Source organism: Stegostoma tigrinum, chromosome 22 (genome assembly GCF_030684315.1).
Source record: "Stegostoma tigrinum isolate sSteTig4 chromosome 22, sSteTig4.hap1, whole genome shotgun sequence".
NCBI lineage: Eukaryota > Metazoa > Chordata > Chondrichthyes > Orectolobiformes > Stegostomatidae > Stegostoma > Stegostoma tigrinum.
The window spans coordinates 36,085,506-36,104,968 of NC_081375.1; the positions used below are offsets into that span (position 1 = coordinate 36,085,506).

Genomic DNA, 19,463 nt, shown 5'->3' on the forward strand with positions numbered 1-19,463 from the left:
AATAACTGATGTGATTTCCACAGAATGTATCAAAAATAATCCTACTCTAGCTCCTTAAAGCAAGAAAACAGCCCAGGTGATTGCCTTAATCTACTCTTCAACATGTTGTCAACTTCCACACCCACCCACAATTTGGCATGACCTCCCATTTCAGGAACTTAAAAAGCTTGAGGTTTCATGAACTTAAAAATAAAATTTGGAAGCAGCAAGTGTGATGCGGTTATGTTTAAAATCAGTTCACAAGTGTGACGCCAGAGAGGTAAATAAAAGACTTTGTAAATTCAATATCATCAATGAAGAAAATATAGTAAAATCAGGATCAATAAACTCACCCGCCAATCGTAGCCCATCCTGTATCCTATGAAACGGGCGTTGTTGACAATGTTATGATGGGATAGGGTAACTCCTTTGGGGTTTCCTGTTGTGCCCTAGAAAAAACACATGTGCTTGGTAAAAAGAATATCAAAACATTTATTTATGCAGAGCTGTTACTACCATAAAATGACCATTTGTCCTCTATGTTCTAGTACACACCTTTACTGCTGAACTTCTGATTAAATAGCATTGTGTTCCAGTGTTGCCAGTTTTTCAGTCAGTCATGGTTGATAACCATTCAGACTTAGCAAGAACAATACTGTGGTTGAGAGAATCTTTAGCTATGTGGGCCATGCCAATCTATACCCTGGGGTCCAATCCCATTGCTCCTCATCTCCTCAGATCACCCAGACCAAACTGCAGCACTTCAATGCCATTTCACCCAGAACAGACACTGTACAGAATTAATTAATCTTACACTAACCATTTTGTGCACATAAAAAAAAAATTCACAACTTTCTTTAAAACTTACTTTCGTTAGAAACCTATGAAAGAGCCAATCAACCAGGCCTTTGTAGAGCTCAATGTGCAAGCCCTTGACACCTGTTTATCTTTGTAAATAAATATTAATCAGTTAAGAAATAGATCAAGGAAATCCCGTCAATCAAGCAATGCTTTCCCTTTCAATGGATGTCTCAGCTCTCAGCCAAGAATTCATATTTATGGTTGGAAATGAATTTATGGCTGAAATGAATAGACTTCCAAGCTTCTCCAAACTAAATATTATGTGTTCCTGTTGTATAGGGAAGTGGGCAGAGGACGTAGTTTGGTGTCTGACTATAGGCTTGCCTTTATATTTGGAAGAAACACAGGCAGCAGTGGTATTTTTGTCTTCTGTGTGCTTTATCCAACTGAATAGACAGCAACAGATAGAGTCAACCAGGCATTCAATTTAAGCACTGAAAATGCTGACGCACAATGAGGATGGTCACATGCTTAGATTAAAGTCAGGGCTTCAGAGGATTTAATGGAAGCTGAAAGATTTGCTTAGTTTGAAGCAAGAGGATGAAGTCAAAAGTGCAACTTTCACTGTGAGTGAGACTTAACTTGGATTAAAAGTTACCCAGCTGGGAATTAAAAATGCAGCAGACTATTAGAAGCTGAAATCAACTGTCAATATTTATATTAAGAACTATAATTCCATGGAGAGTGTGTTGTGTGATAAGTAGATAAGAACTGCTTATTTCTATAGTTTAAAGTATAAGTTGTTTACAAAAATGCCAATTGCATTAAATTTCAAAATGTAAAAGTAATGTGACCTGTTCTTTATACATTCTTGTCTCTCAGAGAGATCGTAACATTTTGTAACTTTTTCCCAGTAAATCAATCTAAGCCTCATGATCCAGATGTGTTGACAAACTGACTTCACCACTGGGTGCATGATGCCTTTCATTGTACCTTAAATTTAAAGATGAGGTCACGTAACACATTAATTTTATAAATCTCATAAGTTTAAGAATGAGTGGTCATATCTATCTTGACTCCCTATTGATGAAATCATATGAAATCAGCAGAGGCATCACCCCGATGCATAGAGGCAGGCTAAAGTGGTAAAATACTTTTTGGGCAATTTTTTTTGCCATAAATTGTAACCCAGAGATGGAAGAGTTTGAACTAACCATCAGGAATGATGTTTACCAAACATCATTCTTTCAATCTCAAAGTTGATTGCCTACCTCCCTCAATGACAACTTGCAAGAAAGATTTTTCATTTCAAACAATGCAAAAACAATATTTTTTTCTGAAATCACACGATACCAGGTTATAGTCCAACAGATTTATTTGAAAATACAAGTTCCACAGCCTCGGTCCTTCTTCAGGTGTTGGTGAGAGAGGTAGTATCAGATCCGGAATTCATAAGTAAAGGATCAAAGGTTCACACCATTGATGAGGATGTTCTAAACAAACCTAAGATGCTGCTAAATCTTTAATCAGTTAGAAGGTTTTAATTGATTAATGCTTATATGTAAATCCCCAAATTCCTTTCAAGTCTCTGTAATAGCCTAATACTGAGATACAGGCTATTAGACAAGACGGGATTGAGGTTCATAAGGAGGAGGTGTTAGCAATTCTGCAAAGTGTGAAAATAGATAAGTCTCTGGGTCAAATGGGATTTATCCTAGGATTCTCTGGGAAGCTAGGGATGAGATCGCAAAGCCTTTGGCTTTGATCTTTATGTCATCATTGTCTACACGAAGAGTGCCAGAAGACTGGAGGATAGCAAATGTTACCCCCTTGTTCAAGAAGGGGAGAAGACACAACCCTGGTAATTATAGACCAGTGAGCCTTACTTCAGGTGTTGGAAAGCATTATAAGAGATAGGATTTATAATCATCTAGAAAGGAATAATTTGATTATGGGTAGTCAACACGGTTTTGTGAAGGGTAGGTCGTGTCTCACAAACCTTATTGAGTTCTTTGAGAAGGTGACCAAACAGGTGGATGAGGGTAAAGCAGTTGATGTGGCGTATATGGATTTCAGTAAAGCGTTTGACAAGGTTCCCCACGGTAGGCTATTGTAGAAAATACGGAGGCATGGGATTGAAGGTGATTTAGCGGTTTGGATTAGAAATTGGCTAGCTGTAAGAAAACAGAGGGTGGTGGTTGGTGGGAAATGTTCATCCAGGAGTTCAGTTACTAGTGGTGTACTGCAAGGATCTGTTTTGGGGCCACTGCTGTTTGTCATTTTCATAAATAACCTGGATGAGGGCGTAGGAGGATGGGTTAGTAAATTTGCATATGACACTAAAGTCGGTGGAGTTGTGGGTAGTGCGGAAGGATGTTGCAGGTTACAGAGGGGCATTGATAAGCTGCAGAGCTGGGCTAAGAGGTGGCAAATGGAGTTTAATGCGGAAATGTGTGAGGTGATTCACTTTGGAAGGGGTAACAGGAATACAGAGTACTTTGTACTCAGAGTACAGAGTTGCCTCTGTTTCTTTATTTCGTTCAAAACGTTACCATTTACACTGCATTTCTCTCCTGTTCTTAACATCATATAATTCTCACTACAAACAGTATCAGAACACTGATAATTTTCCAGAGTTAATTTAATGGATGAAAGTACAGTTGGTTTACCGAGGTGAACTGGATGTTTATTGGGTCATCAAAAACGATTTTCTTTTGAAGTCTCAGTAGTTGCTCTCGATGGCTGCTTGAAGCTGCATTAAACACTTCATCATAGCTGTATGTTCCAGGAGGCTTTCCACCAATCATGATGATCGTCCTTAGATCTGGAAGTCTAAATAAATACAATTCAGAAACAAATCAGTGGTGCTTCACTTACATAGTTTCTGAGATCTCCAACATTGGTTAAAAGTTTCAACAGAATGACAATAGGAAATTAGAGATGCATGCAGTAAGAGTACAGAAGTTATTGTGGGTGAATTCAATCTACGTATTGATTGGATTAACCAAACTGGTAACAATGTGATGGAAGAGGATTTCCTGGAATGTATGAGGGATGGTTTCCTTGACCAATATGTCGACGAACCAACTACAGAGCAAGCCATCATAGATTGCGTATTGCATAGTGAGAAAGGATTAATTAGCAACATTGCGGTGCAAGATCCTTTGGGGAAGAGTGGCCATAATATGGCAGAATTCTTCATTAAAATGGAGAGTGAAACAATTAAGTCTGAAACTAAGGTCCTGAACTTAAAGAAAGTTAACTTTGATAGTATGAGGCATGCATTGGCTAGGATAAACTGGCCAAGAATACTTAAGGGGTCAATAGTCAATAGCCAAAGGCAGACATTCAAAGAACTTATGGATGAACTTCAACAATTGTATGTCCCTATCTAGCATAAGAGTAAAACAGGGAAGGTGACTCAATCATGGCTAACAGGGGAAAGCAAAAGAGAGGACATATAGATAGGCCAGAAAAAGCAGCAAATCTGAGGGCTGGGAAAAATTTAAAATCCAGCAGAGGAGGACAAAGATTTAGTTCAGAAGGGAAAATAAAATACAAAAGTCAGCTTGCGGAAAATATAAAAACTAACTGAAGAAGCTTCTACAGATATGTGCAGAGAAAAAGAGTGGTGAAGACAAATGTAGGTCCCTTGCAGTTAGAATCAGGTGAATTCATAATGGACAACAAAGAGAAAGCAGACCAGCTGAACAAATACTTTGGATTTGTCTTCACTAATGAGGAAACAAATAATCTTCAGGAAATGCAAGGGACAGAGGGTCAAGCATGAAGGAGGAACTGAAGGAAATCCTTATTTTTCAGGAAATGGTATGGGGGAAATTGCTGGGATTAAAATCCCCAGGGCCTGATGCTCTGCATTCCAGAGTACTTAAGGAACTGGCCCTAGAAACAATGAATATATTAGTGATCATTTTCCAGCATTCTGTGGACTCTGGAAGAGTTCCAATGGTCCAGAGGGTAGCTAATGTAGAAGAGGAGGTAGAGAGAAAATAGGGAACTATAAGCTGGTTAGCCTGACATCAGTGATGGAGAAAATGCCGCAGTCAATCATTAACGATGTAATGGCTAAGTATTTGGAAAGCAGTGACAGAATCAGTTCTAGTCAACATGGATTCACTAAAAGGAAATCATGCTTGACAAACCTTCTAGAATTTTTTCAGGATGTGACCAGTAGAGTAGGCAATAGTGAATCAATGGATGTTGTGTATCTGGGCTTTTGACAAGGTCCCACACGAGAGATTAGGAAGGAAAATTAAAGCTCATGGTATCAGAGGTAATGTATTGACATGCATAGAGAACTGGTTGGCAGACAGGAAGCACAGAGTTGGAATAAATGGGTCCTTTTCAGAGTGGCACGCAATGACAAGTGGAGTGCCACAGGGTTCACTGTTGGGACCTCAACTGTTCACAATATACCCTAACATTTTGGATGAAGGAATTGAATGCCTTATCTCTAAATCTGCAGATAACACTAAGCTGGGTGGCGGTGTGTGCTGTGAGAAGGATGCTAAGAGGCTGCAGACTGTCTTGAATAGACTGGCTGAGTGGGCAAATGCTTGGCAAATGCAATATAATGTGAATAAATGTGAGGTTATCCACTTTGGTGGCAAATTATTATCTGAGTGGTGGCAGTTTAGGAAAAGGTGAAGCGCTACGAGACCTGGGTGTCATGGTGGAACAGTTGCTGAATGTTGGCATGCAGGTGCAGCAGGCAGTGAGGAAAGCTAATGACATGCTGGCCTTCATAGTGAGAGGGTTTGAATATTGGAGTAAGGATGTCTTGCTGCAAATATACAGGGCCTTGGTGAGGCCAAACTTTGAGTATTGTGTGCAGTTTTGGTTTCCTAGTCTGAGAAAGAACATTCATGTCATTGAGGGAGTCCAGCGAAGGTTCACCAGACTGATTCCCAGGATGGCAGGACTAACATATGAGGAAAGGCTGGATCAACTGGGCTTATATTCACTGGAATTTAGAAGAATGAGGGGAATCTCATAGGAACACATAAAATCCTGATGGGCCTGAACAGGCTACATGCAGGCAGAATGTTCCCAATATTGTGGAAGTCCAGAACAAGAGTTCACAATCTAAGAATAAGGGGTAAGCCATCCAGGACTGAGATGAGGAAGGATTTCTTCACTGAGAGAGTTGTGAACCTGTGGAATTCTCTACCACAGGAAGCTGTTGGGGCCAGTTCATTAGATATATTCAAGAGGGAGCTGGATGTGGTCCTTGCGGCTAACGGGGTCAAAGGATATGAGGAGACTGTGGGAATGGAATACTGAGATTGGATGCTCAGCCATCATCATATTAAATATGATAATTAAATAGTGGAGCAGACTCAAAGGGCCGAATAGCCTACTCCTGCATCTATTTTCTACGTTTCTAAATTTCCCACAGCAGTATCTGACGGGCACACTCTGAGATTGTGGGATAGACAATGCCTGTGCAAACTCCTTATGTAAAGATGATGAAAGTTTGAGCTAATTGTAACCAATCAACTGTGTTCATACAATCTAATCCCAGTGAACATGGACCATCAGAACTAATTCGCCTCAAATTCCACACCACATTATTTGGTGTGATAAGGAATTATTCTGAGTTTCAAGTAGAACTTACACGGAGCTTTACTCTATCTAAACTGTGCCCTGACCTGGTTTGATAGGAGAATGTAGAGCGACCCATAATCTACAACTGACCCGGTAGTATCTGATGGACCAACGCAGAGAGAGTTTTAATCAGTATCTATCCTGTGCTACAACTGCCTTAGGAGTGTTTGATTCTGACATTGGGTGTCTGAAGTATAAACCAGGACAAAGTAAGACCTCACTTAAAGTTATAGTTGTCTTCCTAAAAATCACAGTTTTAAGTTAACATAGTGTGGAGCTGGAGAAACACAGCAGGCCATGCAATATCAGAGGAGCAGGAATGTTGACATTTCGGGTCTTCAGAAGGTTTTTCTGAAGAAGGGTCCTGACCCAAAACATCAGTTTTCCTGCTGCTCTGATGCTGCCTGGCCTGCTGTATTCCTCCAGCTTCACACTTTTTTTTATCTCTGACTCCAGCATCTGCAGTTCTTACTATCACAGTTTTAAGTTAATTGACTTTAAGCGAATCATATTTTCCCATGAAAAAATATCCATAAGTTATAGTTAGGTTCAGTAGAACCTTCCTTTTCAGATAATGTAGACATTAATTCTTGTTAGTAAAAAAATTATATTTCCAAATTCCTATATTGGCAAATGACAAACATTTGAAAATAAAATAAATTTTAAAACTTGGAGCAAAAGAAATGCCAACATACTGCTCACTGCTGATCCTGCCCATCGAACCTCCTGCCCCAAGTATTTTGCTCTCTGACCATCGTGACCATTATCGACCCTTCTTCTCACAATCCTCCAGTGCACGGCCTCTCCCATTCTCTTACCCATACTCTTGCCGCTGACACTCCAATTTGCAGCTTCTGCCACCCAAAAACTTGCCCTCTCGCTGATCCTTCTTCACACCAAACCTATTGCACCTCAAATCTGCTGCCTTCCTGTCCTTAACCCTCACTAAGAGTGAGAAAGATCAGGTCACACTGCCTGGGACTTTGCAGAATCAACTGCAATGAGGATATTGACTACTGCACATTCAGCAACAAAAGTACCATCCCAAATGAGTTAACTATTCCATTTGTGGAAATCTCAGAAAGACAGGGCTAACAAATAAAATCAAAAAACTGTAGATACTGGAAATCTGAAATAAAAATCTGAATTTGGGTGGGGAAAGGCAGAACCATTTAGGATATTGTATACTGAAGACATTCATCATAGGTCTCCTCATACTTGTAGTAACAATATCTTATTAATGCCATCATGCAACAAACCACTTCACGTTTTGACACAACCCCTTCTAATTAAAATCAGAAGTCACACGACAACAGGTTCTCTTCTAATAGGTTTATTTGAAATCACAACCTTCAGAACGCTGCTCCTTTGTCCAGTGAACACCGGCACCTTCACATCTCTTCTAGTTAAGGCTCACAAGTGGTTTTCTGATACCACTGTAAACAATGTAGGCCCTCAGTAAAGGGAAGGGGATGGTGGCAATTAACTACCTCAAGAATAAGCTGGTTGGCATCATAACATATAAAATACTTTATTTTAATCAAGATTTGATTAATTAATGTTAGACTAACAGTAGACAATGGGGACGAATTTCTAAACTGTGCTTAGGAGAACTTCCCTTGATCTGTATGTTCTTGGGTCAAATAGGAAAGAAACATAACTGATGCTGGGAAATGAGGCACGCCTCATGAAGTGTCTGTGTAGGAAAATTTGGGTAAGAGTGACAACTGTATCTTGAGATTTAAATTAATAATGGTGATATATATTGTGCAATCTAAATGTTCTCAATTGGATGAGGGCTAATTTCAATGTGACAGGATCTATTTAGCCAGTTTAAAATGGAACTATAGACAAACAGGGAACACTGTTTCAGAATAATGAACAATCTTTAAAGAAGAGAAAGTTCAGGTAAACTCCAACAAGGTGAAAAGTTAGGGGAGACAGAAACCAGAACGTCTTGGATGACAAGGAAGATGGGAGAACATGCTGAAACACAAAAGGAGGTGCTGGTATGCCAGCATTTGATAGAAATAAGGACTGAGGGGAGGCTGTGCGAATGACTGCATTGTTCTCTAGTGAGCTGGCATGGGCTCATCTGGCTGAATGGCCTTCTTCTGTGCCATAAATGACTCAATTATGTGGTGGGTGGTAGTCAAAGTTCCCACTGTCTAGAAGCCACAGGTTTCTTCTCTAAATATATAGATTGGATTCTGAAGACATCATCTGGCCTTGAATGTAATTTGAATGGTTTGTCTGAGTGGGGAAGCTGCAGTGAGTTTTCCACCAGATGAAGACAGGGAAGCGGAATAGGGCTCAGAAGAAGGTCAGATAGCTCAGGATTTGTTCAAATCCATTCTTGTGAGGGTGAAAGCAGTTAGAAAACAGAAAACAAAAGCCTCCTCTGTCACAGACTCCAAGATAACAAAGTGTGGAGCTGGATGAACACAGCAGGCCAAGCAGCATCTCAGGAGCACAAAAGCTGACGTTTCGGGCCTAGACCCTTCATCAGAGAGGATCTCTCACCTCTCTGATGAAGGGTCTAGGCCCGAAATGTCAGTTTTTATGCTCCTGAGATGCTGCTTGGCCGGCTGTGTTCATTCAGCTCCACACTTTGTTATCTTGGATTCTCCAGCATCTGCAGTTCCCATTATGTCTGTCACAGACTCTTCCTGTTCTCAAAAGTGAGATGTTGCAGAAATCCTTCCTTTCAACAATCCCGAATCTCGCTGTTAGTTCAGTCCCTGCTGACCACTTCTGCTGCTCACTCTCCCTTTCACCTGTCCATCATACCCACTGCTCCCCTGTCCCATCCCTCTCAATCCCGATCCCTTCATTCTCCCTAATAGTTTACCCAAACCCTGCACTTAACACCCACCAACAGCACATCTACCCCTGTGATTTCCAGCACATTTGTCCCTCTCTCTGTTTGCCCCTCCTTAGAGGGAGCGCCAGATGTGAGCTGATAGCTTTAATTCCTCTCTGCTTCTTGCTCTGAGCCAGCAGTATGTACCTTTTGCTCCTCAGATCCCCAGGAGTGGCTTTTTCCACTTCTGGACAACACTGCTTAATGATGTCATAGTAAATCTGGGTCTTAAACTTCATGGGACAAACCAGAGCTTTACAGCCAACCTGGGGAGAGAAATGGAGACATGAAATTACCCAAAATATTTTAGATCACTGAATGTCCAGTCACCACATCTACAATAGAACTGGACCCTGCCAACTGCACGACCACGTCCCCAAGTCACCAGAATCCCTATCACATTCATCGTCATCACCACAACCCCACCACATTCACTGTCATTACCAAAACCCTCACCATGTTCACCAGCATCACCACAGCCCCCAAAACATTCACTATCATCGCCAAAACACTCACCACATTCATCGTCATCACCACAACCCCACCACATTCACTGTCATTACCAAAACCCTCACCATGTTCACCAGCATCACCACAGCCCCCAAAACATTCACTATCATCGCCAAAACACTCACCACATTCATCGTCATCACCACAACCCCACCACATTCACTGTCATTACCAAAACCCTCACCATGTTCACCAGCATCACCACAGCCCCCAAAACATTCACTTTCATCGCCAAAACACTCACCACATTCATCGTCATCACCAAAACACTCTTCACATTCACCACGATCACCAAAACCCTCACCACATTTGCCGTCATCACCATAACCCAGACCACATTCACCATAATCTCAACAGCCTCCATCACATTCACATTTGTTGTCACCAGCACAGCCTTCTCCACATTCATTGTCACAATCACAATCTTCACGAGTTTAACCATCAGTAATCCAGCTCCACAGCTGTCATCATTTACAGCGCATTCTGTTTCTGTCACAATTCCCACTACATTCACTATCACCATCACAATTCACATCATATTCACCACCTTCACTCACAGAAGTCACCTTCTCCAAGGCAACTCTTCACACTCACTGTGACCAACACAACAATCTCCACACTCACTGTGACCAACACAACAATCTCCACACTCACTGTGACTAACACAACAATCTTCACACTCACTGTGACCAACACAACAATCTTCACACTCACTGTGACCAACACAACAATCTCCACACTCACTGTGACCAACACAACAATCTTCACACTCACTGTGACTAACACAACAATCTCCACACTCACTGGCACCAACACAACAATCTTCACACTCACTGTGACCAACACAACAATCTTCACACTCACTGTGACCAACACAACAATCTCCACACTCACTGTGACTAACACAACAATCTTCACACTCACTGTGACCAACACAACAATCTCCACACTCACTGTGACCAACACAACAATCTTCACACTCACTGTGACTAACACAACAATCTCCACACTCACTGTGACTAACACAACAATCTTCACACTCACTGTGACCAACACAACAATCTCCACACTCACTGTGACCAACACAACAATCTCCACACTCACTGTGACTAACACAACAATCTCCACACTCACTGTGACCAACACAACAATCTTCACACTCACTGTGACCAACACAACAATCTCCACACTCACTGTGACCAACACAACAATCTCCACACTCACTGTGACTAACACAACAATCTCCACACTCACTGGGACTAACACAACAATCTCCACACTCACTGTGACCAACACAACAATCTCCACACTCACTGTGACCAACACAACAATCTTCACACTCACTGTGACCAACACAACAATCTCCACACTCACTGTGACTAACACAACAATCTCCACACTCACTGTGACTAATACAACAATCTCCACACTCACTGTGACCAACACAACAATCTCCACACTCACTGTGACTAACACAACAATCTCCACACTCACTGTGACTAACACAACAATCTCCACACTCACTGTGACCAACACAACAATCTTCACACTCACTGTGACCAACACAACAATCTTCACACTCACTGTGACCAACACTACAATCTCCACACTCACTGGCACCAACACAACAATCTTCACACTCACTGTGACTAACACAACAATCTCCACACTCACTGTGACTAACACAACAATCTCCACACTCACTGTGACTAACACAACAATCTCCACACTCACTGGCACCAACACAACAATCTTCACACTCACTGTGACCAACACAACAATCTCCACACTCACTGTGACCAACACAACAATCTCCACACTCACTGTGACTAACACAACAATCTCCACACTCACTGTGACCAACACAACAATCTCCACACTCACTGTGACCAACATAACAATCTTCACACTCACTGTGACTAACACAACAATCTTCACACTCACTGTGACTAACACAACAATCTTCACACTCACTGGCACCAACACAACAATCTTCACACTCACTGTGACCAACACAACAATCTCCACACTCACTGTGACTAACACAACAATCTCCACACTCACTGTGACCAACACAACAATCTCCACACTCACTGTGACCAACACAACAATCTTCACACTCACTGTGACCAACACAACAATCTCCACACTCACTGTGACCAACACAACAATCTTCACACTCACTGTGACCAACACAACAATCTCCACACTCACTGTGACCAACACAACAATCTTCACACTCACTGTGACCAACACAACAATCTTGACACTCACTGTGACTAACACAACAATCTCCACACTCACTGTGACCAACACAACAATCTTCACACTCACTGTGACCAACACAACAATCTCCACACTCACTGTGACTAACACAACAATCTTCACACTCACTGTGACTAACACAACAATCTCCACACTCACTGTGACCAACACAACAATCTCCACACTCACTGTGACTAACACAACAATCTCCACACTCACTGTGACTAACACAACAATCTCCACACTCACTGGCACCAACACAACAATCTCCACACTCACTGTGACCAACACAACAATCTTCACACTCACTGTGACTAACACAACAATCTCCACACTCACTGTGACCAACACAACAATCTCCACACTCACTGTGACCAACACAACAATCTCCACACTCACTGTGACTAACACAACAATCTTCACACTCACTGTGACTAACACAACAATCTCCACACTCACTGTGACCAACACAACAATCTCCACACTCACTGTGACCAACACAACAATCTTCACACTCACTGTGACCAACACAACAATCTCCACACTCACTGTGACCAACACAACAATCTTCACACTCACTGTGACTAACACAACAATCTTCACACTCACTGTGACTAACACAACAATCTTCACACTCACTGGCACCAACACAACAATCTTCACACTCACTGTGACCAACACAACAATCTTCACACTCACTGGCACCAACACAACAATCTCCACACTCACTGTGACCAACACAACAATCTTCACACTCACTGTGACCAACACAACAATCTCGACACTCACTGTGACCAACACAACAATCTCCACACTCACTGTGACTAACACAACAATCTTCACACTCACTGTGACCAACACAACAATCTCCACACTCACTGTGACCAACACAACAATCTCCACACTCACTGTGACCAACACAACAATCTTCACACTCACTGTGACTAACACAACAATCTTCACACTCACTGTGACTAACACAACAATCTTCACACTCACTGGCACCAACACAACAATCTTCACACTCACTGTGACCAACACAACAATCTTCACACTCACTGGCACCAACACAACAATCTCCACACTCACTGTGACCAACACAACAATCTCCACACTCACTGTGACCAACACAACAATCTTCACACTCACTGTGACCAACACAACAATCTCCACACTCACTGTGACCAACACAACAATCTCCACACTCACTGTGACTAACACAACAATCTCCACACTCACTGTGACTAACACAACAATCTCCACACTCACTGTGACTAACACAACAATCTTCACACTCACTGGCACCAACACAACAATCTCCACACTCACTGTGACCAACACAACAATCTTCACACTCACTGTGACTAACACAACAATCTTCACACTCACTGTGACTAACACAACAATCTCCACACTCACTGTGACCAACACAACAATCTCCACACTCACTGTGACTAACACAACAATCTCCACACTCACTGTGACTAACACAACAATCTCCACACTCACTGTGACCAACACAACAATCTTCACACTCACTGTGACTAACACAACAATCTCCACACTCACTGTGACCAACACAACAATCTCCACACTCACTGTGACTAACACAACAATCTCCACACTCACTGTGACTAACACAACAATCTCCACACTCACTGGCACCAACACAACAATCTCCACACTCACTGTGACCAACACAACAATCTCCACACTCACTGTGACCAACACAACAATCTCCACACTCACTGTGACTAACACAACAATCTCCACACTCACTGTGACCAACACAACAATCTCCACACTCACTGTGACCAACACAACAATCTTCACACTCACTGTGACTAACACAACAATCTTCACACTCACTGTGACCAACACAACAATCTTCACACTCACTGTGACCAACACAACAATCTCCACACTCACTGTGACCAACACAACAATCTCCACACTCACTGTGACCAACACAACAATCTCCACACTCACTGTGACCAACACAACAATCTCCACACTCACTGTGACTAACACAACAATCTCCACACTCACTGGCACCAACACAACAATCTTCACACTCACTGTGACTAACACAACAATCTTCACACTCACTGTGACCAACACAACAATCTTCACACTCACTGTGACTAACACAACAATCTCCACACTCACTGTGACTAACACAACAATCTTCACACTCACTGTGACTAACACAACAATCTCCACACTCACTGTGACCAACACAACAATCTCCACACTCACTGTGACCAACACAACAATCTCCACACTCACTGTGACCAACACAACAATCTTCACACTCACTGTGACCAACACAACAATCTCCACACTCACTGTGACTAACACAACAATCTCCACACTCACTGTGACCAACACAACAATCTTCACACTCACTGTGACCAACACAACAATCTCCACACTCACTGTGACCAACACAACAATCTCCACACTCACTGTGACTAACACAACAATCTCCACACTCACTGTGACCAACACAACAATCTTCACACTCACTGTGACTAACACAACAATCTTCACACTCACTGTGACCAACACAACAATCTTCACACTCACTGTGACTAACACAACAATCTTCACACTCACTGTGACCAACACAACAATCTTCACACTCACTGTGACTAACACAACAATCTCCACACTCACTGTGACTAACACAACAATCTCCACACTCACTGTGACTAACACAACAATCTCCACACTCACTGGCACCAACACAACAATCTTCACACTCACTGTGACTAACACAACAATCTCCACACTCACTGTGACTAACACAACAATCTCCACACTCACTGGCACCAACACAACAATCTTCACACTCACTGTGACTAACACAACAATCTTCACACTCACTGGCACCAACACAACAATCTTCACACTCACTGTGACCAACACAACAATCTTCACACTCACTGTGACCAACACAACAATCTCCACACTCACTGTGACCAACACAACAATCTCCACACTCACTGGCACCAACACAACAATCTCCACACTCACTGTGACTAACACAACAATCTCCACACTCACTGTGACTAACACAACAATCTCCACACTCACTGTGACCAACACAACAATCTCCACACTCACTGTGACCAACACAACAATCTCCACACTCACTGTGCCCAACACAACAATCTCCACACTCACTGTGACCAACACAACAATCTCCACACTCACTGTGACTAACACAACAATCTTCACACTCACTGTGACTAACACAACAATCTCCACACTCACTGGCACCAACACAACAATCTCCACACTCACTGTGACTAACACAACAATCTCCACACTCACTGTGACCAACACAACAATCTCCACACTCACTGTGACCAACACAACAATCTTCACACTCACTGTGACTAACACAACAATCTCCACACTCACTGTGACTAACACAACAATCTCCACACTCACTGGCACCAACACAACAATCTTCACACTCACTGGCACCAACACAACAATCTTCACACTCACTGTGACCAACACAACAATCTCCACACTCACTGTGACCAACACAACAATCTCCACACTCACTGTGACTAACACAACAATCTCCACACTCACTGTGACTAACACAACAATCTCCACACTCACTGTGACCAACACAACAATCTCCACACTCACTGTGACTAACACAACAATCTCCACACTCACTGTGACCAACACAACAATCTCCACACTCACTGTGACTAACACAACAATCTCCACACTCACTGTGACCAACACAACAATCTTCACACTCACTGTGACCAACACAACAATCTCCACACTCACTGTGACTAACACAACAATCTTCACACTCACTGTGACCAACACAACAATCTCCACACTCACTGTGACCAACACAACAATCTCCACACTCACTGTGACTAACACAACAATCTCCACACTCACTGTGACCAACACAACAATCTTCACACTCACTGTGACCAACACAACAATCTCCACACTCACTGTGACCAACACAACAATCTCCACACTCACTGTGACTAACACAACAATCTCCACACTCACTGTGACTAACACAACAATCTCCACACTCACTGTGACCAACACAACAATCTCCACACTCACTGTGACCAACACAACAATCTTCACACTCACTGTGACCAACACAACAATCTCCACACTCACTGTGACTAACACAACAATCTCCACACTCACTGTGACTAACACAACAATCTCCACACTCACTGTGAGCAACACAACAATCTCCACACTCACTGTGACTAACACAACAATCTCCACACTCACTGTGACTAACACAACAATCTCCACACTCACTGTGACCAACACAACAATCTTCACACTCACTGTGACCAACACAACAATCTTCACACTCACTGTGACCAACACAACAATCTCCACACTCACTGGCACCAACACAACAATCTTCACACTCACTGTGACTAACACAACAATCTTCACACTCACTGTGACCAACACAACAATCTCCACACTCACTGGCACCAACACAACAATCTCCACACTCACTGTGACTAACACAACAATCTCACACTCACTGTGACCAACACAACAATCTCCACACTCACTGTGACCAACACAACAATCTCCACACTCACTGTGACTAACACAACAATCTCCACACTCACTGTGACCAACACAACAATCTCCACACTCACTGTGACCAACACAACAATCTTCACACTCACTGTGACTAACACAACAATCTTCACACTCACTGTGACTAACACAACAATCTCACACTCACTGGCACCAACACAACAATCTTCACACTCACTGTGACCAACACAACAATCTCCACACTCACTGTGACTAACACAACAATCTCCACACTCACTGTGACCAACACAACAATCTCCACACTCACTGTGACCAACACAACAATCTTCACACTCACTGTGACCAACACAACAATCTCCACACTCACTGTGACCAACACAACAATCTTCACACTCACTGTGACCAACACAACAATCTCCACACTCACTGTGACCAACACAACAATCTTCACACTCACTGTGACCAACACAACAATCTTCACACTCACTGTGACTAACACAACAATCTCCACACTCACTGTGACCAACACAACAATCTTCACACTCACTGTGACCAACACAACAATCTCCACACTCACTGTGACTAACACAACAATCTTCACACTCACTGTGACTAACACAACAATCTCCACACTCACTGTGACCAACACAACAATCTCCACACTCACTGTGACTAACACAACAATCTCCACACTCACTGTGACTAACACAACAATCTCCACACTCACTGTGACCAACACAACAATCTCCACACTCACTGTGACCAACACAACAATCTTCACACTCACTGTGACTAACACAACAATCTCCACACTCACTGTGACCAACACAACAATCTCCACACTCACTGTGACCAACACAACAATCTCCACACTCACTGTGACTAACACAACAATCTCACACTCACTGTGACTAACACAACAATCTCCACACTCACTGTGACCAACACAACAATCTCCACACTCACTGTGACCAACACAACAATCTTCACACTCACTGTGACCAACACAACAATCTCCACACTCACTGTGACCAACACAACAATCTTCACACTCACTGTGACTAACACAACAATCTCACACTCACTGTGACTAACACAACAATCTTCACACTCACTGTGCACCAACACAACAATCTTCACACTCACTGTGACCAACACAACAATCTTCACACTCACTGGCACCAACACAACAATCTCCACACTCACTGTGACCAACACAACAATCTTCACACTCACTGTGACCAACACAACAATCTCCACACTCACTGTGACCAACACAACAATCTCCACACTCACTGTGACCAACACAACAATCTCCACACTCACTGTGACTAACACAACAATCTTCACACTCACTGTGACCAACACAACAATCTCCACACTCACTGTGACCAACACAACAATCTCCACACTCACTGTGACCAACACAACAATCTTCACACTCACTGTGACTAACACAACAATCTTCACACTCACTGTGACTAACACAACAATCTCACACTCACTGTGACCAACACAACAATCTCACACTCACTGTGACCAACACAACAATCTCACAGCTCACTGTGACCAACACAACAATCTCCACACTCACTGTGACCAACACAACAATCTCCACACTCACTGTGACCAACACAACAATCTCCACACTCACTGTGACCAACACAACAATCTCCACACTCACTGTGACCAACACAACAATCTCCACACTCACTGTGACCAACACAACAATCTCCACACTCACTGTGACTAACACAACAATCTCCACACTCACTGTGACTAACACAACAATCTCCACACTCACTGTGACAACACAACAATCTTCACACTCACTGGCACCAACACAACAATCTCCACACTCACTGTGACCAACACAACAATCTTCACACTCACTGTGACTAACACAACAATCTTCACACTCACTGTGACTAACACAACAATCTCCACACTCACTGTGACCAACACAACAATCTCCACACTCACTGTGACTAACACAACAATCTCCACACTCACTGTGACTAACACAACAATCTCCACACTCACTGTGACCAACACAACAATCTCACACTCACTGTGACCTAACACAACAATCTTCACACTCACTGTGACTAACACAACAATCTCCACACTCACTGTGACCAACACAACAATCTCCACACTCACTGTGACTAACACAACAATCTCCACACTCACTGTGACTAACACAACAATCTCCACACTCACTGTGACCAACACAACAATCTCCACACTCACTGTGACCAACACAACAATCTCACACTCACTGTGACCAACACAACAATCTCCACACTCACTGTGACTAACACAACAATCTCACACTCACTGTGACAACACAACAATCTCCACACTCACTGTGACCAACACAACAATCTCACACTCACTGTGACTAACACAACAATCTCACACTCACTGTGACCAACACAACAATCTCCACACTCACTGTGACCAACACAACAATCTCCACACTCACTGTGACCAACACAACAATCTCCACACTCACTGTGACCAACACAACAATCTCCACACTCACTGTGACTAACACAACAATCTCCACACTCACTGTGACCAACACAACAATCTCACACTCACTGTGACTAACACAACAATCTCACACTCACTGTGACCAACACAACAATCTCACACTCACTGTGACTAACACAACAATCTCCACACTCACTGTGACTAACACAACAATCTTCACACTCACTGTGACTAACACAACAATCTCCACACTCACTGTGACCAACACAACAATCTCCACACTCACTGTGACCAACACAACAATCTCCACACTCACTGTGACCAACAC

The 19,463-nt window shown here is 42.6% G+C and overlaps 1 protein-coding gene across 2 annotated transcripts in view; it reads right to left on the reverse strand.

Annotated features, from left to right (window-relative positions):
• acsf2 (acyl-CoA synthetase family member 2) overlaps positions 1-19,463 on the reverse strand; it is a 161,077-nt gene that overhangs the window by 79,151 nt on the left and 62,463 nt on the right. For both annotated transcript variants that reach the window (XM_048555342.2, XM_048555343.2), the window contains 3 exons: positions 9,419-9,537; positions 3,450-3,612; positions 333-428 (listed from right to left, as the gene is read on the reverse strand). In XM_048555342.2, coding sequence (XP_048411299.1) covers positions 333-428; positions 3,450-3,612; positions 9,419-9,537 — 378 coding nt within the window. The remainder of the gene's footprint in view (positions 1-332; positions 429-3,449; positions 3,613-9,418; positions 9,538-19,463) is intronic.